The sequence below is a fragment of the Danio rerio genome, chromosome 13 (assembly GCF_049306965.1).
Source record: "Danio rerio strain Tuebingen ecotype United States chromosome 13, GRCz12tu, whole genome shotgun sequence".
Classification (NCBI taxonomy): Eukaryota; Metazoa; Chordata; class Actinopteri; order Cypriniformes; family Danionidae; genus Danio; species Danio rerio.
In genome coordinates this window covers 33182202-33199318 of record NC_133188.1, presented here as the reverse complement: position 1 = coordinate 33199318, position 17117 = coordinate 33182202, and the positions used below count along the sequence as shown (strand labels likewise).

At 35.0% G+C, this 17117-nt stretch overlaps 1 protein-coding gene across 50 annotated transcripts in view; it reads right to left on the bottom strand.

Moving 5' to 3' along the window:
• Positions 1 to 5305: 5305 nt before the first annotated feature.
• pax2a (paired box 2a) overlaps positions 5306 to 17117 on the bottom strand; it is a 33416-nt gene continuing 21604 nt past the window's right edge. For 15 of the 50 annotated variants that reach the window (XM_073919218.1, XM_073919219.1, XM_073919225.1 and 12 more), the window contains 4 exons: positions 12283 to 12492; positions 10210 to 10311; positions 7523 to 7609; positions 5306 to 7223 (listed from right to left, as the gene is read on the bottom strand). In XM_073919218.1, coding sequence (XP_073775319.1) covers positions 7147 to 7223; positions 7523 to 7609; positions 10210 to 10311; positions 12283 to 12492 — 476 coding nt within the window. In that variant the 3' untranslated portion in view covers positions 5306 to 7146. The remainder of the gene's footprint in view (positions 7224 to 7522; positions 7610 to 10209; positions 10312 to 12282; positions 12493 to 17117) is intronic. The other 35 variants (XM_073919230.1, XM_073919239.1, XM_073919240.1 and 32 more) reach the window with 4 other exon arrangements.

Genomic DNA, 17117 nt, shown 5'->3' with positions numbered 1-17117 from the left:
TTTCGTGTTGTGTTTTCTCTGATATTTTCAGCTCACCCCTCCGTTCTTTACCAGCATAAAAAAATCACTTGTCATCATCTCACAAACAAAACAGTCTTGACGAAAAACAGTACCCAAGAAAACCTCCATTCCTAGACATTGAAGAAAATTTCATAATTAGCGGAGTCCCTAATGAGGTGTATGTGATTGACAGGCCCAGGTTGGCCTTTCCCCTCAGCAGCATCAAATATGACAGCAGTGATGATGACGAGCGCTGAGTGGCGTCCAGTGCAGATCCTCCTCTCTCCAGTGTGACACCCTTGACAGATGAGGCCGCTTTCTCCACATTCAAGCCTCGCAAAACACACCACCGCTTCCTGTTTCTTATGAATAATGTGTCTACAAATCTTTATTGTTTGTCGCAGATTTACATAGGACTACATGGGCACATTTTCCGTGCGATTACCAATGTGACTAATGCTTGATGAGACGCGGGCAGTGTCACGCTGGCCTTGCTAGTGTGCCTTTCTGTGTCAGCGATCAGGTTGTTCTTGTAAAACCTGCGTAATGTGGTTGTAGGGGAGCTCTGGATATTTGGAATAATGCGTGCATGAGTGTTTGTGTTGGATGCAGGCACTGTAAAAAAATCTTTAAAATTTTGAAATTAAAAAAAATTTTATTGTTTGAATTTATGTTCAGATGCAAAAACCTCCTAGTGCCACCCAAAATTTTTTTGTAAATGAGCATGTTTCTCTGGTTCCTATGTGTAGGTCCACTAATTTTACTTTTACAACATATAATATGTTATATGTATTGCCTTTAAGGTGAAATAACTGAACATAAAATTGGGCAGCTGAGAAAAATGCTGATTTTAGAAGAAATGTTCTGATAGTACTTGAAATTTTTTGCATCTGAACTCCATATATTTAGAATACAGTATTTTTAAAAGGAAATGATACTTTTACTACATGTAATGTAGAATAGAAGAAGAAATGACAATTGGTCAGAGTAACAAATTTGTCAAATACGGTTATTTGACCAAAAATTTATATTATTTTGTCAAAAAATCTATATAAATGTCTGAAAACATGGAATTTTATTTGTTTATGCAAAAACCACAAAAATGGGGAAAAAACTCTCTAAATTGAGTTTTATTTTACATTTGGAGAAATTTAATTAATATTTTACAGTATAACAATTTTGTTTTATTTCAGCGCATAACTTAATGTTGCCATGTACGTATAGATGTTACAAAAGTAATCTAAAACTATCAACTAAATAAGCATATATTTAAAAACAAAATAGATTTAATAATGTATTAAACAGATATATTTATTAAACAATATTTTAGTCACTAAACAATACAATTAAACTCTGGCAAAATATTGGGAAAAAAGTACAACCTACAAAATTTCAACACAAATTTTCATTTTGTTTTTTGTTTCCTTGATGTTTTTTTAATATCAATATATATATATATATATATATATATATATATATATATATATATATATATATATATATATATATATATATATATATATATATATAAATGTGTCTGTACTAGTTTTTCATGTTATTGTAAGTAATTTTGTTAGAAGCTCCAGATTTGGCTTCAGTACTGACTAATCTAATGTATATGTACAAATATAATATTGTATAGCTTCCTAAAAATATATTAATTTGAAAGATTGATTTGTGAGGGTTGTACTTATATATGCTGAGCACTGTATATATATATATATTTTTACTACGAATCCCAAAAGGGCCTAAAAAAGTACCCAGAGTATCCTTATATTGCTCAAAAATGAATGAATATAAATATTTTATAACATTGAAACATCCATGTTATAAAGCAGCTTTTAAACAATATGTTAAAACAAAAGCACACATAACATATGAATGTTAAAAATCTATGAGCTGGAATTGAAAGTTTACTTTCTAAGCAGTAATTTCGAGTTGTCCTGCTCTTGTTTGTCTCTCAGTCTGCAGTAGTTCTGAGCCCGGGCCCCTCGCAGTGTTTGAGGAGCCGAGAGGATGACAGGTGCTTTTTGTAATGCCTTGCTGATGAGAGCCAATCAGCTGATTCCATTCGGCTGCTTTTTTTTCCCTGTCTCCCCTGTTGTCATCTGGCATGCTAAAGTAAAGATGAGCCTGATTGACAGATGCATCCGGGTTCACAGTTTATTGGTTCCAGCAAAAGAAGCAGATATGCCAATTTAGACAGGGGAGTGACAAAAAAGTTTCCATCTAAATGGAATAATTTTACCACTGGGAATTCTCAGCTGGGGAAGAACAGAGGCAGGCCTTTTTTCCTGATTTTAACAAGGGCTGAATGACAAACATATACGACAGTAAGAGGCTGACAGAACAGCAGCTCTTGATGCTTCACAGGGGAGCTATGAAATAAACAATAGGCAGAGAAATTGAATTACAGCAGGGTAGGATTGTGTGCGGGGCAAAAGAAGAGCTGCTGCTGCTCCTGCTTCATTAAATAGTCCACACACTCACTCTTCTTACTCCACTACGCTTTTACTTGCTTACCCTTTCACTCTCCATAAAACTCACTTTCTGTTCATTCTTGTCTAAATTTCGCCTGTTGTTGGCTTCTTACTCTCTCTCCTTCTGTGTGTCCAGAAAATGTCAACTTTATTGTTATTGAACAGTTTTTTTTTGTTTTGTTTTTTTAGAACAAATAAACATACAATAATAAATTTTTAAAATAACAACCATAATAATAGTAATATTTCATGTTGGGTAATGATATGTACTGTATATGTGTGTACATACAACAATTATAGTGTTATGTGATATATTATTTTATTTACATCAACATATAAGCTTGTATTGATTTTGTGTGATGTATGATATGATTATGTTGATATAAATAAAAAGTTAATGTTGGTTTGTTATGCCTAAAAAGTCAAAAATATTAGCCCTCCTGTTACATTTGAATTCTTTTTCAGATATGTTTCAAGTGCTGTTTAATGGAGAGATTTTTTTTCAACACAACTGTATTTTTATAACTAATTTCTCATCTAATTTCTTTTGGATTTGTCAAAATGACAGAACGTAATATTTTACGAAATAAATTTTACGAGTTAACTAGGTTAGTTAGGTTAACTAGGCAAATTATTTACCACCAGACACCGGTGGTTTGTTTCGTAGCCAATCTAAAAAAATAAGCCAGAAGGAAAGATATATATACTATGGAAATACTATGAAAATTTCCTTGGTTTGTTAAACATTACTTGGGAGATATATTAAAAAACAATTAACAATGCTGATAGTTTGTTTAAAATTTGATTGTTACATACATATTTCATACAATTATGCAACATTAAAAAAGCGATTGATTGCTTCCCAAGTAAAAGTTTATGGTATGCATGTGTACTGTGTACATTTATTATGTATTTAAATACAAACATACAAAAATACAGTACATAAATATACTTTGCTCATATATTTAAATAGAATTTGTATACAATATACTATAAATAAACAAGTAGACATTTTCTATCATCTATCTATCTATCTATCTATCTATCTATCTATCTATCTATCTATCTATCTATCTATCTATCTATCTATCTATCTATCTATCTATCTATCTATCTATCTGTCTGGCTGTCTGGCTGTCTGGCTGTCTGTCTGTATGTCTGTATGTCTGTCCATCCATCTGTCCATCCATCTATTTTTTTTATATTTGCCAAATGATACTTAACAGAGAAAGGAATTTTTCACAGTATGTCTGATAATATTTTTTCTTCTGGAGAAAGTTAATGTTTTTTTCGGCTAGAAAAAAGCAGTTTTAAATTTTTTGAAAACCATTTTAAGGTAAAAATTATTAGTCCCCTTTGAGTTATTTTATCTCTGCCATTATGACAGTACATAATATTTGACTACATATTTTTCAAGACACTTCTTTACAGCTTAAAGTGACATTTAAAGGCTTAAAAAAAACATATATATATATAAATATATGTGTGTGTGTATAATATATATATATATATATATATATATATATATATATATATATATATATATATATATATATATATATATATATATATATATATATATATATATTACATTATATTATTATTTTTTTATTTACAAATTTTTTAAGCCTTTAAATGTCACTTTAAGCTGTATAGATGTGTCTTGAAAAATATGTAGTCAAATATTATGTACTGTCATCATGGCAAAGATAAAATAAATCAGTTATTAGAAATAAGTTGTTTACTATTATGTTTAGAAATGTGTTGAAAAAAATCTTTTGTCAGTTAAACAGAAATTAGGGAGAAAAAAAACAGAAGATAGATAGATAGATAGATAGATAGATAGATAGATAGATAGATAGATAGATAGATAGATAGATAGATAGATAGATAGATAGATAGATAGATAGATAGATGGATGGATGGATGGATGGATGGATGGATGGATGGATGGATGGATGGATGGATGGATGGATGGATGGATGGATGTATGCACAGTAGACATTATGTAAATACAAATTATGTGATATGATTAATCACTATTATTGTGATTTTGAATTTGTATAATTTTGTTATTTAATTTTTTAAATATTCATAGAAATTTGAATAAAATTTTTTATGTTTAATATTGATTGTAATGTAAAACTATTCTTAATTCAAAACACATGCATGAATGTACTGTTGTGGTTGTAATTTGACTTATGCTCAATTGAGTTTTTTAAAAAAAGTGTTAAAAATCACCACTATGGTCACAGGCTGACATAGAAAAAATTTATTTCTGATATGCACAAAGAGAGAGAGAACTGGACAGAAGTGGGATAGTGTTGGCTGAGGCCATGTTGCTTTTTGTTACATTTGTTCATCATGGGTTAGTTTTATGATCTTAACAGATACTGTATATTATTGTTATACATATTTTGCAATATTTTAATGAAAGAAGCCTCTGCTTTAACCTCTGCTGCTGTTGACTTGTTTAGGGAGAAAACTGTCTAGTAAATGTTTCGATAGGCATATCTGGATTGCGGTGAGTGCAGGGTTAGAATCTTCCTTCCAAAAGTTTAACTTGGATATAGAAATAAAATTAAAAGTATCCAAATAATAAATATATATGTATATATTTTTGTTTTGTGTGAGTTAGAACTAGTGGTTGTACTGTGTGTACAGTAAATTTAAGTATAGTTATATTACCTGTTGTCATTTTTTTTTCCTTTGCATGCCATACATTTTGTGTCATCTGCAGTAACTTTAACTTAACATTTGAAAAAAAAAAATCTTAACTGTTGTGTTCAACTCTTTAGGGCCAAAGTACAAAAACAATCCACAAACCCAGGCATGTGAAATGTATTTGTTTGCGTCTACAGGATTATCCTCTGTACAGGATTTAGGCATGATTTAAAATGAAGGGTAAAACTGAACGCAGTAATAAAGGAGAATACAGAATACCATTTTACTTGATTTGCATAGAGACTTAAACAGTATGAACAAGTAAAAGTGAACCAAAACAAAACATACAAACAGCCGCACATGTGGTGACAGCATCTGAAACCCACCGAACCACGGCGGTTCCAAACTTTTAGTTGTGCGTCTCTGCAAAAGCACAACACATTAAAGACACAAATGTAATGTCGATCTTTTTTTTTCTTCTTCTTTCAATTCTCATATCTACAAATGGAATCAGTAAATTAGTACGATACTGCAATGGTGAAATGTAGGTGATCTTATATACATCGAAGAATTGTTTTCACATTATACACAAAATCATTCTACAAAGCAGCAGTTTGTTGCAAATGACATACCTTTGAGTAACAGAATTCACCTTTTTTAATGTGTGTACATCGCTGTGTCTTGGGAGGGAGGGGGAGATGGATTGTTTTCCTTTTTCTTCAACATTACCACATACAATCAGTATTGACTACTATTAAAACATAATACTGTTTTATTGACAGATACAGCAAATAAAATATTAAATATCAAACTAAGTCTTTGGCAAACGTGGTATAAAGTACATTCACTTTACATTTCCAGGAGCGTATGTATGAACCGTTTCCATTACTATCCTCGCGTTTTGTTCCAGCACACAGAAGGGTTACATGCATGTCTACCTCTCAGGACCAAAGCCAAACCATAAAAAATTAAATAATAATAAAAAAAGCTGTAAGGCATTTGTTGAACTTGTAAAACTGACTGCTAATGATTACTTTGGTACTGAGCCAGTCGTTCGGTCTCAGTTACAAAAACGCTTTACTGAATGACAGATAAAGGCTAGTTCCTAACATACAGCAAGTGTATTTTTTGTTCAACGTTGCTTTCTCGATTCCTTTTTGCTTAAATATAACATCTGACAAAAGTCGTAATTCAGTTGTATTTATAAATCCAGTAATGCAAAATAGTGCAAACAAGAAAAGAGCGGCACTGATAATGAGTATCCCGAAAATGTATGACACACAAATGCACACACGAACACAAACCATCAGCGAAACCAAAACAATAATTTAATATACGGTTTACTTTTCAGGTCACATACATCAACTGACCTGTTTTAATCTTCTTCTTTTTTTTTGTTCTTCCCCCGTTTTTGATTGTGTATCACAGAAAATGTTGGTAGCTTCATACCACGAGTCAGAGAGATGGCTTCTAAAACAGTTACACTTGTCTGTTTGACAGAAAATGGAGCAATACTGCAGTTTTCTGACACGTCCGTGAGAGGTAAGACACTAGTGAAATGATGTAAAGGCCTCAGGCAACCTTGCGTGTGTGTTGTGTGTGTGTGTGTGTGTGTGTGTTAGCGATGCTAAATACAGTATGTAAAGGAATGTATTTGATTGATTGAGAGAAAATGGGGAAAAAAAAGACGAGAAAAAAAAAAAAAAACAACAGCACATCAATTGTTACTTCGTAGTTCTTCACATGGTTCGTCTTGTTTTATATCTCGTATAATATATATATTTTCGTAGAATCTTTCAAAGTTTTTCAGGAAATAGTTCAGTGATGGTGCCAAAGGGGGGGAATGTAGTGGATGTCCGCTGTTGCTTGACCCTCCGAATTGGATTTCGGCTCCATGAAAGTGAAGATGGCGTATCCATCTTCAATCCCTCTGACCATTCAGACGGGTACGATATGGAGGCCGCGGCCGTGGTCCTGCAGTTTGACTGGGCTGCGATGGTAACTAGTGGCGGTCATAGGCAGTGGCAGCAGTGGGAGGCCCGGAGCCCCGGGATGCGGCACTATAATAATAAGGGGAACCTGGAAGTTAACAGAAGAGCGGAGCGTTTGAAAAAACCACAGCAAGAGCAACACTTACGCCCACTCTTAAATCAAACTATTCTATTACGTACAGAATCGGCGAGAAAAAAAAGGGCTTATGCGCGTCTTAATTTGGAGATGCAGTGTGTTATGACCTCGCTAATCAAAAAGAGAAATAAAAACTGTAGCTAGTTTGGTAAAGCTGTATGCAAATAATGTCATTGTAAAATGTGATTATATTAATCCCACTTTAAAGCGACTAATCCCATAAGGGATAAGCAAAAAGGGTTAATACTCACTTAATAACGCGGGGTTGCTGAACCGCCAAGCTTCATTGTAAGTTGTGTACTGCGGGTGAGAGTAGGGATTTCCTGAAAAGTCGCTTCCTAAAATCAAACACAAGTGACAGGTTAGCAATAAAGCAAACTTATCATTTGCTTGAATTCATGTAATTTCAGGTTGTGCAGCTGTCAACATTTCTGGCAAACTTTGAGAACTTTAGGAATTATAGAAAAATCAAGGCTATGGTGAGTTTCTTTAGTTGAAAGTGAACTGGGACCATTTTATTGTAAAAGCCTTTCATAATTTCATAAAAGGACTTCAGTATATTCTTTTGTTAGAAGCCTGCGTATTATTTGAGCTATAAAACAGTTCATAACAACCTTTAAACACCTTAGAAATGTTAACTTTTTAAAAATGTTTAAAATATTGCACCTCTTTACAGCATTACATTAGGAGATGTTGTTGTTTTTTTTTTTTTTACATTTAAATTAATAATGGTTCACCAAAAATTAAAACAAAAGATTTTATAATTTACTCACCCTCCACTAATTCCAAACATTCTGCTGAACTCAAAAGAAGATATGGTAGCATATAAAAGAAAATGGTAGCCATTGCCTTCCATAGTATTCAATTTCCTACTATGGCTGTCAGTGGCTATGGCTTTTCAACATTATTCAAAATATTTTCATTTGACTTGCGAAGCTCATACCGCTTTAAAATCAAGTAAATATTTAGCAAATGTTAATTTTTGGGTGAACTATTCTTTTAAAAATTGTAATGTTCACATAATTTCCTCCTTTTATAGGGGTCCACTGGGGGGAAACAGTGTAATATTTACTGTAAAACAATTTTTACTGATAGATTTCTCATAATTGAAAAGAAAATGGCACACAGCACAATTCAGAAGTAGAAAGAATAAAAATATCCTGTTTTTTTAGATGCATCCATATGTGCCAAAGAAAAGTGGTGAGGTCAAATGATTCTTTTAATAATTAAGATTAATTCATTTGTTATGAATTAAAGTGATTCTGTACTTAAAATAATATAGCATCACATTAGTCCAGCGCATCAGAACGAAAGGATCTGGCATTGTTTCACGGCCCAAGCTAGCAGATGGCTCGCCCTGTCCTCTTTCCTACGCCCTGGTGCTCGGCCATTTTGGCTGAATTTGTTACATTAATCCCGAGCTGGGTTTTGAACTTTCTTTTCTTTGATTCTGCTGTTGGGCTCTTAAGATTCTCTATTCTTCGGCCACACCAAAGCCCTGGCTTCAAAAAAAAGAAAGAAAAAAAAAAGTCCCCAATGGATTCAGTCTCGCGCGCACACACTCGCCACCTTTTTTTATATGGCCGAATTCGACTTTCAGGAAGCGGCCCTGTCCATGTCAGTGAGCAATGCTGTTGGTCCCCCACGTTTCTTTCTTTTATGAGACAATAAAGGCCGGGTTTTATATGAAGCTGGTGAGGAATGGCTTTTGCTTTAACAGTGTTTGGGGTCTGTCACTAAATCTTAGTCGTTCGAGGGCCAGATGAATGGAAGTGCACACAAAACCCACGGCTCTAGGATTTAAGAGGATTTCTCAGCCTGTGTGACCAATGAAAATGAATCTTTGATGAAAACATATTTGATGTACCTGTAAAGATATGTTTGCCCAACAAATGAATCCTGTCACTGAATTAAATTTGCCCCTGCGAACTATTCATGTTTGTGGCCCGTGGAAGCCCAAGACAGACTTGAATCTATCTGAGGCGCTCAACGGTGACCGAGAGAAGAATCCTTCTCTGTGTCTGATGTAAAATATTTGTTTTCCAATTTTCGCACACCGCGTGTTTGTGCTCGGGTCTGCTGATGTTATCCCCTTGCTCCTGATACAATTGCATTTACACTTCTGCGACTGTCCGTTTGCATGCGAATATTTGTGTGTGTGTGTTTGTGCTGTTTGGGGAGAGGGCATCGGTCTTACTGCCAGACTGCATCCTGTCCTGGCAGTGAAACTCAAGTCGGGTCCCTCTGAGAGATAGTGATTTAAATATTTACAGGCCTTCCCGCCCGCTGTTTTGTGACCCTTAACTGTTTGCTGTGAACCTGAACTGCAGGTTAAGTAGAGGGGAAAAGAGATACGCTCTGAAGCGCTGGAGCAGCGGATGGAGAAGCCTGTGTTTATCGATGGCGGTCGGGGAGAACGAGGGAGGGCCGTAATGAGCGCTGGAACCCGAGTGGAACTGAGAGGAACTGTCCTATATCCCGCACTTATGTCCCTGATCACTTATTGAGAGGCGCTAATTTTCTCCTCAGCAGCCGATAAGCTTGGCTTATTGACGAATCCGGATTGAATTTCACACTGCCCGCCGTTGTCTTCGGTTAGACGGCAGCCGTCCTGCAATTACAGCTCCTCATTAATCTTATCCTCATTAATATTATGCTCCTCATTAATATTAGCCCATTTAATCAACATTAGCATCCCCAGAAATGTCACGGGCAATATGTTCGCAGCATTGGTGTCACTTCTCATTCTTGGAAGTAGACACCAACAGTTTTTAATTCTCTTTAAAACTCCGTTGTTTATCAGTGTACGTGCAAATTCGGGTCTGCTCTGCATGACCTCAGGTTTCTTGAAGATGATCAATTGCAGAGGACTGTTCGCTGAAAAAGTTACGAGCTCTCTTAAAATTAACATCCTCGTAAAAGTAGTAATTACACTTACCAGGGACCATTCCAGCAAGTGTAGAGGTGGGGTAGCTGCCCTGCCCAGTAGGGGGAACGTGAGGTGGATATCCTGGTAGGGTCGTGCTCGCCATCTCTCGACCTGTGAAGTAAAGTGAGCAAATTTGTAATGACAGCTCCACAGCACATTTAGAAAATGAAAAAATAAATTAATTTTTGGGGTTGAATGAGCTTTGTAAGAATCAAAATAATAATAATAAAACTCCAAATAACAAATGATAGCAGCTGCACATATTCTGTTGTATACAGTAATTTACCTGTACATATACTTGTCAGATTTTATATTTGCATTCTCTACTTACTTCTATTTTTAAAATGTATTTATAATCTGTTTTTTTTTTTTTTTGTCCTGTTTAGACCTGTTACACTGTAGAAGCTCTGTCACGAAAACAAACTCCTCGTATGTGTGAACATATCTGGCAACGAAGCTCTTTCTGATTCTGATTCTAAAGTTAAATTGTAGTAAAACTGAAGCAAAAATATAGGCAGTATTTTAAAATAATAAAAACCACATTAAATCTAACATTTATACACAGTTACTGCTTGATATGTTGAAAAATACACATATTAAAATGTATTATTGAAGAATAATGTACAAAAAAAAAAAATCTAAAAACACCATGTCTATCTAAAAAAAAGTTATGCAATCTCTGAAATATCCGAAGACACTGATTATTAACTGTCAGTCAAAAAAAAACAGCTCAGCTGTATCTTTTTTGGTTATGTGCTGTTAAAAATAGGTTCAAAATCCTTACGTTGTCTTAGAAGAACCATTTTTGTTTCCCCAAAGAATACAACCATTTATCATCACGTGAAGGACAATCTATAAAAAGCTATCACTTTAAAAAATGTGAAATGGAAAGTTTCTTTAGATGTTAGTTTCTTAATAGAACCATCAATGCCAATAAAGAAGCTTAAACTAGAAAACCCACATGCAAAACACACACATAAGGTAAGAATCTCCTCACAACTTGAAGAACTGATGACTCCACAGAAGCTAAGAACACCTTGCTGTTTTTACCCCCCCTCTATTCTAGGTCACTCGGCCTTTTAACTGCCTCTGTTACACAGAGTGGCGCTGCTGGCCTGTTTTGACTGGAGTGTTTTAAAGTGCTCGACAGAGAGAAGCACAGAATGCCCTCGGCCTGCTGGTGGCATCACTGCTGCTGAAAAGCCTAGAGCATCACGAGAGTGCAGAGCTCACACTGCCTCCATATTCAGCTCTGTAATTGGAGGTGACGGCTAGCAGTGCTGCTGGATGTGCTGGCTCAGACTTTACAGCACGTAGGCCTTAGTCAGTCCCGAAAGGGCCCTCGTGAGGTCCCGCATCATTGTTTGAAAGAGGACCAGCAAGGGTTGGGGGGCACTGCACTCCCCCAGTTCAGCTACTAACAAGAAGAGTGGCACACTAGGATGGTATGCTACATGCAGGACTATGCTTTAGTGTGATTCAATGCTTTTGGTGTAATTAAAATCAACTAAAGATAAATTAAAAAACAAGATTTGCACTTACAGAGTGTTTTACACACAGATTCTCATTCACACACGAATACAACAGTATTTAGAGTATATCTCAGGACAATACAGGACAGCAGTTGCTCCAAAAGTGCCATAGAAAGTGTCTTATTCTATTTTTACGTACATTTGAGGGATTTTTATTTTTAAAGACTGTAAAATAGTCAAATAAAAGTTAAATAGTTTTTATAATTTAACATATTTAAAATGTTTATTTTTGTAATGTCAAAGCATATCATTACTTCCGTTAATATGATCATTCAAAATACATTCTACTGATCTGATTTGATCCTGGAGAAACATTTTTTAAACTGTTTCATAAAAAAATAATGATACTGACCTCAAATGTTTGAATGGTACATTAAATTGATTTTTTTTTTCTTTAGGGCACCAGATGACCCCAAACTGCCATCGATGCACCCTCAAAAATAGAGCATTATGCCTCTAGCTGTTTCCCCTGTTACCAGCAAAAGGCATGTTTTCTCTACTTCATCTCTCTTTTTTAATTATTTAATTTATTTATTTAGTAGGTCTGTACCTGCTATAATATGCTGGCTTGTATACTGGCAGTAGCTGGGCGCATGATGGGCATAGGCACCGTAGCAGGGGGTGGAGGCGTCTACTGACACGCTGGGCTGGAGGGGCAACAGTTCTGCAAGGCCCGACACTGCCAGTGAGGAAGGGGTGAAAGGAGCCAGGGAAGCCTCATGCGGCTCCTGCTTAACGCACATGGAGGATGAATGTGACTCTGCCAGGTGGAGAAAAACAACAAAAAAAGCCACACACACACAGTCAAACAATGCACAATCACTCGCACTCAGCAAAAGAAAAAAAAAAAGAATCATGACAGATGGAAGTACTGAATGGAAGCAGTAAAAGAAAAGGGGAAATGAAGTTTGGCTGACAGTGTTTCGTGTTGTTGTGATGCTACATTGCGTTTGGGAGGAAAAGAAGGATTTATGTGAAGTTACGAGCGGCGCTGTGCTGTTCTGACTCAGTTCCTCGAGTGTGTTCAGGAGTTTTAACAGTGCCTCCAGAGGCTCGCGCTCACAAAACAACATTTCTACACGCACGAGGGGATTCGGTCATGGCAGGCCAGGAATTGCTCCTGTGCGCGGGTTTTATGTGCGTAGACTGATGCACAAATAATACACTAAAGATTAGTTACTGTAGTGGTAATAGTGAATTTTGCATAATAATATACAACTCAAGCAAACCTATTCCGTACTCTAACTACATATATACCGAGGCGGGCTTAGTTATTTGGGTTCAATAAGCAATTGCTGGTATTGGACCCAAGCACTGAAACTCAAAGCTTTCTCTTTCTCTAGAGATTTTTTTTTTCTTTATAAATTAGTTTTTTATTTGTTTGTTTTTGTTAACAAACTGCATGCTAAAATATTTATTTTAAGTGGAAACTTTATCTTACTAATGTAAAATTAAATACAATAAATTAATAATAATAATAATAATAATAAAACAATTTCACAAACCATCTATATGAACTTAAAAAGCCATTTTAGATTAGATTTGTGGATTTTAATATTTGCATGTGCAGTATAGAAGGAACATCCCACTATTCATGAGGGCCCCTGGTTTTGAAAAGAAGTAATAACATTAAAATATTAATGGGTATATGATAGAAAATTGTTAAAATAGCCATTTGATTAATATAGGCTTTTTGACATTAGTCAGGGGCCCTAAGCCGCTGCTTACCTTGCTTATTGGTTAAGTCTGCCCTTGACTATATAGTAAGTGGAGATTAATTAATACTACACTGTCCTTTTTTTATTATTACACAACAGGGCCACCATAAAATAAAGTTATTTTATCCTAAAACTGTATTTTGCTAAATTTATTCATTTTTTACATTCTTTTTATAATATTTTTTCAGTACAAATTATAACTTTCACATAAAAAAACTCTTTCTATTAGGCTTCAATCACTGCTTTCTTTTTAAAGTACTCAATAAATCTATTCCATTTTACATAGAAATTAGGGCTGGGCGATTAATCGAAAAGTAATCGAAATCGACTTTCAGAACCTATAATCGAATTTTTTTCAGGTAAATTTTTATTTACATTTTTTAAAAGGTTTAAATTTTAAAATTACTTTCCCTACCCTGTTTGGGGTCACGTGACCGTGCTCTCTTAAGGCTGATTTATACTTCTGCGTCTGACGCAAACTGACGCAGTCGCATAATCAAATCTCTCAAAAAATTTAACTACAAGTCGCACATTTGCACTACATTGATGATGATGATTGGAGGCTGCCCCAGAGATGCTTTGAGATGCCATATTTTCCATTACCTCTTCTTCTTTATTTTCTTTTCGGCTTAGTCTCTTTATTAATCTGGGGTCGCCACAGTAGAATGCACGGTCATTTTCCATTCTCTTAAAATGATTATTTACATTAAAATATTTGTTTACTGAAGATTCAAGAAATGCACTGTTTAAAATATACAAGAGTTGATTTATTTAGAAGAGATACTGCTTATTTTCTACTTATAAAATGAAAAACATTGAAAATAACTAATTTTGTTTCCAAAAGTGTGAGTTATTTATTTGAACCTTTTTATAAGAAAGATTGACTGTTGGTTTTCGGCAACGAGTGTTTTAATTTCAGCTGTTCTGCGTTGATGTTAAATAAATAATCAGTAGATAATGTGTGTTTCCTTCACTTATTTTAAAATCAAATAATGCACCCTTAATTCAAAAATCTCTCACTAGTAATATGCTAGCAGATTTACAAAACCGCTCTGAACTATGAGGGCAAAAAAATAAATAAATAAAATAATCGTCCATTAATCGTAATCAAGTTAAAATGTTTAATTAATCGAGATTTTAATTTTAGGCCAAATCGCCCAGACCTAATAGAAATTCTTAGTTTTATTTTTAGGGAAAGTCTTAGGTTCTCAAGTTGCAGGCAAGACATGCCTTTTTTCTGAACGTGGAGCAACGGGAAGGATTTCTCATTTTCAGTTCAGTAAAATCAATCTACGAGCCAAACGAGTTGATTTTTAGATAATTCTGCATCATCACTGACACCAAATATAGCTAAAATAGGCCTGGGGTACATTTGTTTCCCCACCACTTAAACAATGTCGATTTTTCACTTATTTTTTAATGACAAAATAATGATTAATTTCAGTTTTTCAAGACATTTACTGCTGGCAACAAAGATACTTAGAACATCTCTCAGGGAAACTCACTTTGTACATGATGATTATGATCATGTATGGACCATTTTTTGTAGATTTAAACACTGTTAAATTTGCAAAGTACCTGATTTCTGACATTCAGAATGGCACCGTTCAACATTTAAAATGTCACCTTTTTTGTGCTTTGCAATTTTAAAATAGTTTTCTGGTTTTATTTTAATCAAGAGAGAATTAGAAGTAACTAGCCAGGTTAACTTATTAGACAAAATTACATTTTGTTTGCATTTTACTTCCTTGGCGAAAGAGTTTTGGCCCTGCTTACTCACAGAATAGCTTAGATTTGAAATTGATATTTATTTCTTGTGAACAGAACAGAGAAATCTTTGGCTCTATGCACTGTTTGTTAGCAGCTTTTTTCTTTTTCAGAATGGAAAGCTACATATAATTTGCTCCATAACTGAATAGACTTCAACTTTAGATTCATATCAGAAGCTAAATAAAGCTACATTTCATACAAATTGACTGAAATTATTTATCTGTCAAATGAGCTAAAAATGAGCAAATATACGCAGGTAAATCACTCCCAAACAATATCTCCAGCACAGCATCAGCAAACAGCAGCGCGGCTGGCAGATCAATCACATTCAAATACTCTAAATAATTTCCCCAAGGTTCCCAGGTAAGACTCGCATCTTCAAAAAAAGAAAAAAGAAAAGCCTCACAAATGACGACACGGACCCCTCTGCATCGCCAGCATTAATATCATTTGGCATTTTTCATCTTAGCAGGTTTTGCCACCGCAGCTTGAGCAATCAATGTGAGCTCTGTCTTCATCTCTCTGTGCTGTTAACATGGTCTGTAGGGAGGGCTCTCACAGCTTCATGATAGCCTCATTAGCTGTTTCCCAACTATTGTTGTTTTACAACCGAGCTATGTGCGCAGAGTCGCTCATTAAGATAAGGCCTCCTTGTTGTCAGACGCAAACACTGACAAGCCGTTCTGACCTAACGCCAGGAAATCAGGCAACTTAACTGGCCTCTTTCCCACACAAATCAATGGCAGAATTTCCTTTCCGGAGCTGAACTGGGACTAACAGCCGAATCTTCATGCAGCACGATAAACACGCCACGTTTTTTTTAGATTTTAATCGAGAGGCACGAGGCGGTTAGATGGCTATATTTCAAAAGAGGAAGATAATAAATTCTAACTTCAAAAATGAAAGACCTTAGAGGCCAATAAAAGAGAAGAGAGGAGGAAAAGAGAGGCTGTCGGAGGAATTAGGCCTGGCGTTTTCACGGCCTCTGCTTTGCCGCTGTAAAGCAGACAAGGGCGTTCGCTACACTGACCGAAGCCCAGTGTTCAAGATCACTGAACTCTGAAACTAATCAGAGGTGCTGTTGCTTATTGTCCTGGAAACAAGCAAGACCTGCAAAAAGGAAGGCTGTCAACCTCCTGATTACCGAGATGGAAGATAAACGCTGGTCTATGTGGAGGCGCATCACATCTCAACACAAACCACAGCTATAGAGTTCTCCACGTCTGTCTCGTGCTCTCACCAATGCATGCTTTCATATGAGAGCAAAGAGAGAGAGGAAAAGGAATGACTTCCTTTTTTAACCCAATAGCTCCAGCAAAGTCACCTGCCTTAGAGAATGAAAAAAATGCTAAATCTAGACTACAAGGTGGTTAAAGGGATAGTTCACCAATAATGTTAAATTATTTAGTCTTTATGAGTTTCTTTCATTTGTTAAACACTAAAGAATATATTTTAAAGAAGGCTGAAAACCTGTAACCATTAAAAAATAAATGCTATAGCGGTCAATGGTTATGGATTTCCAGCTTACTTTTTCTAGAAAGAAACTCATAAAGTTTTGAAAGAAGTATAGGGTGAGTAAACTATTCCTTTAACTTTTGTAAAGTACCCACTAACATTAACTAATAAAAAAAGAATAGATTTGCTTTATTTATCTTTTGTATTTGATAATATATTAGGGTCAAAAACATGTAGTCTTATTTCAGCGTCCTCATCCAAAATAAGCTTACAAAAGTGATTTTATAATTGTTCTCTGGAATATTTATGGGTTGGGAATAGAGTAAAATGTTAAAATTAGTTTGTATTAAATAAAACACATCTGAAATCATGTTTCTTAAAAAAAAAACTTTTTCAGAAAAAGATAGTTGGTTAGAATATCATATTTTCATTTGTTTTCACT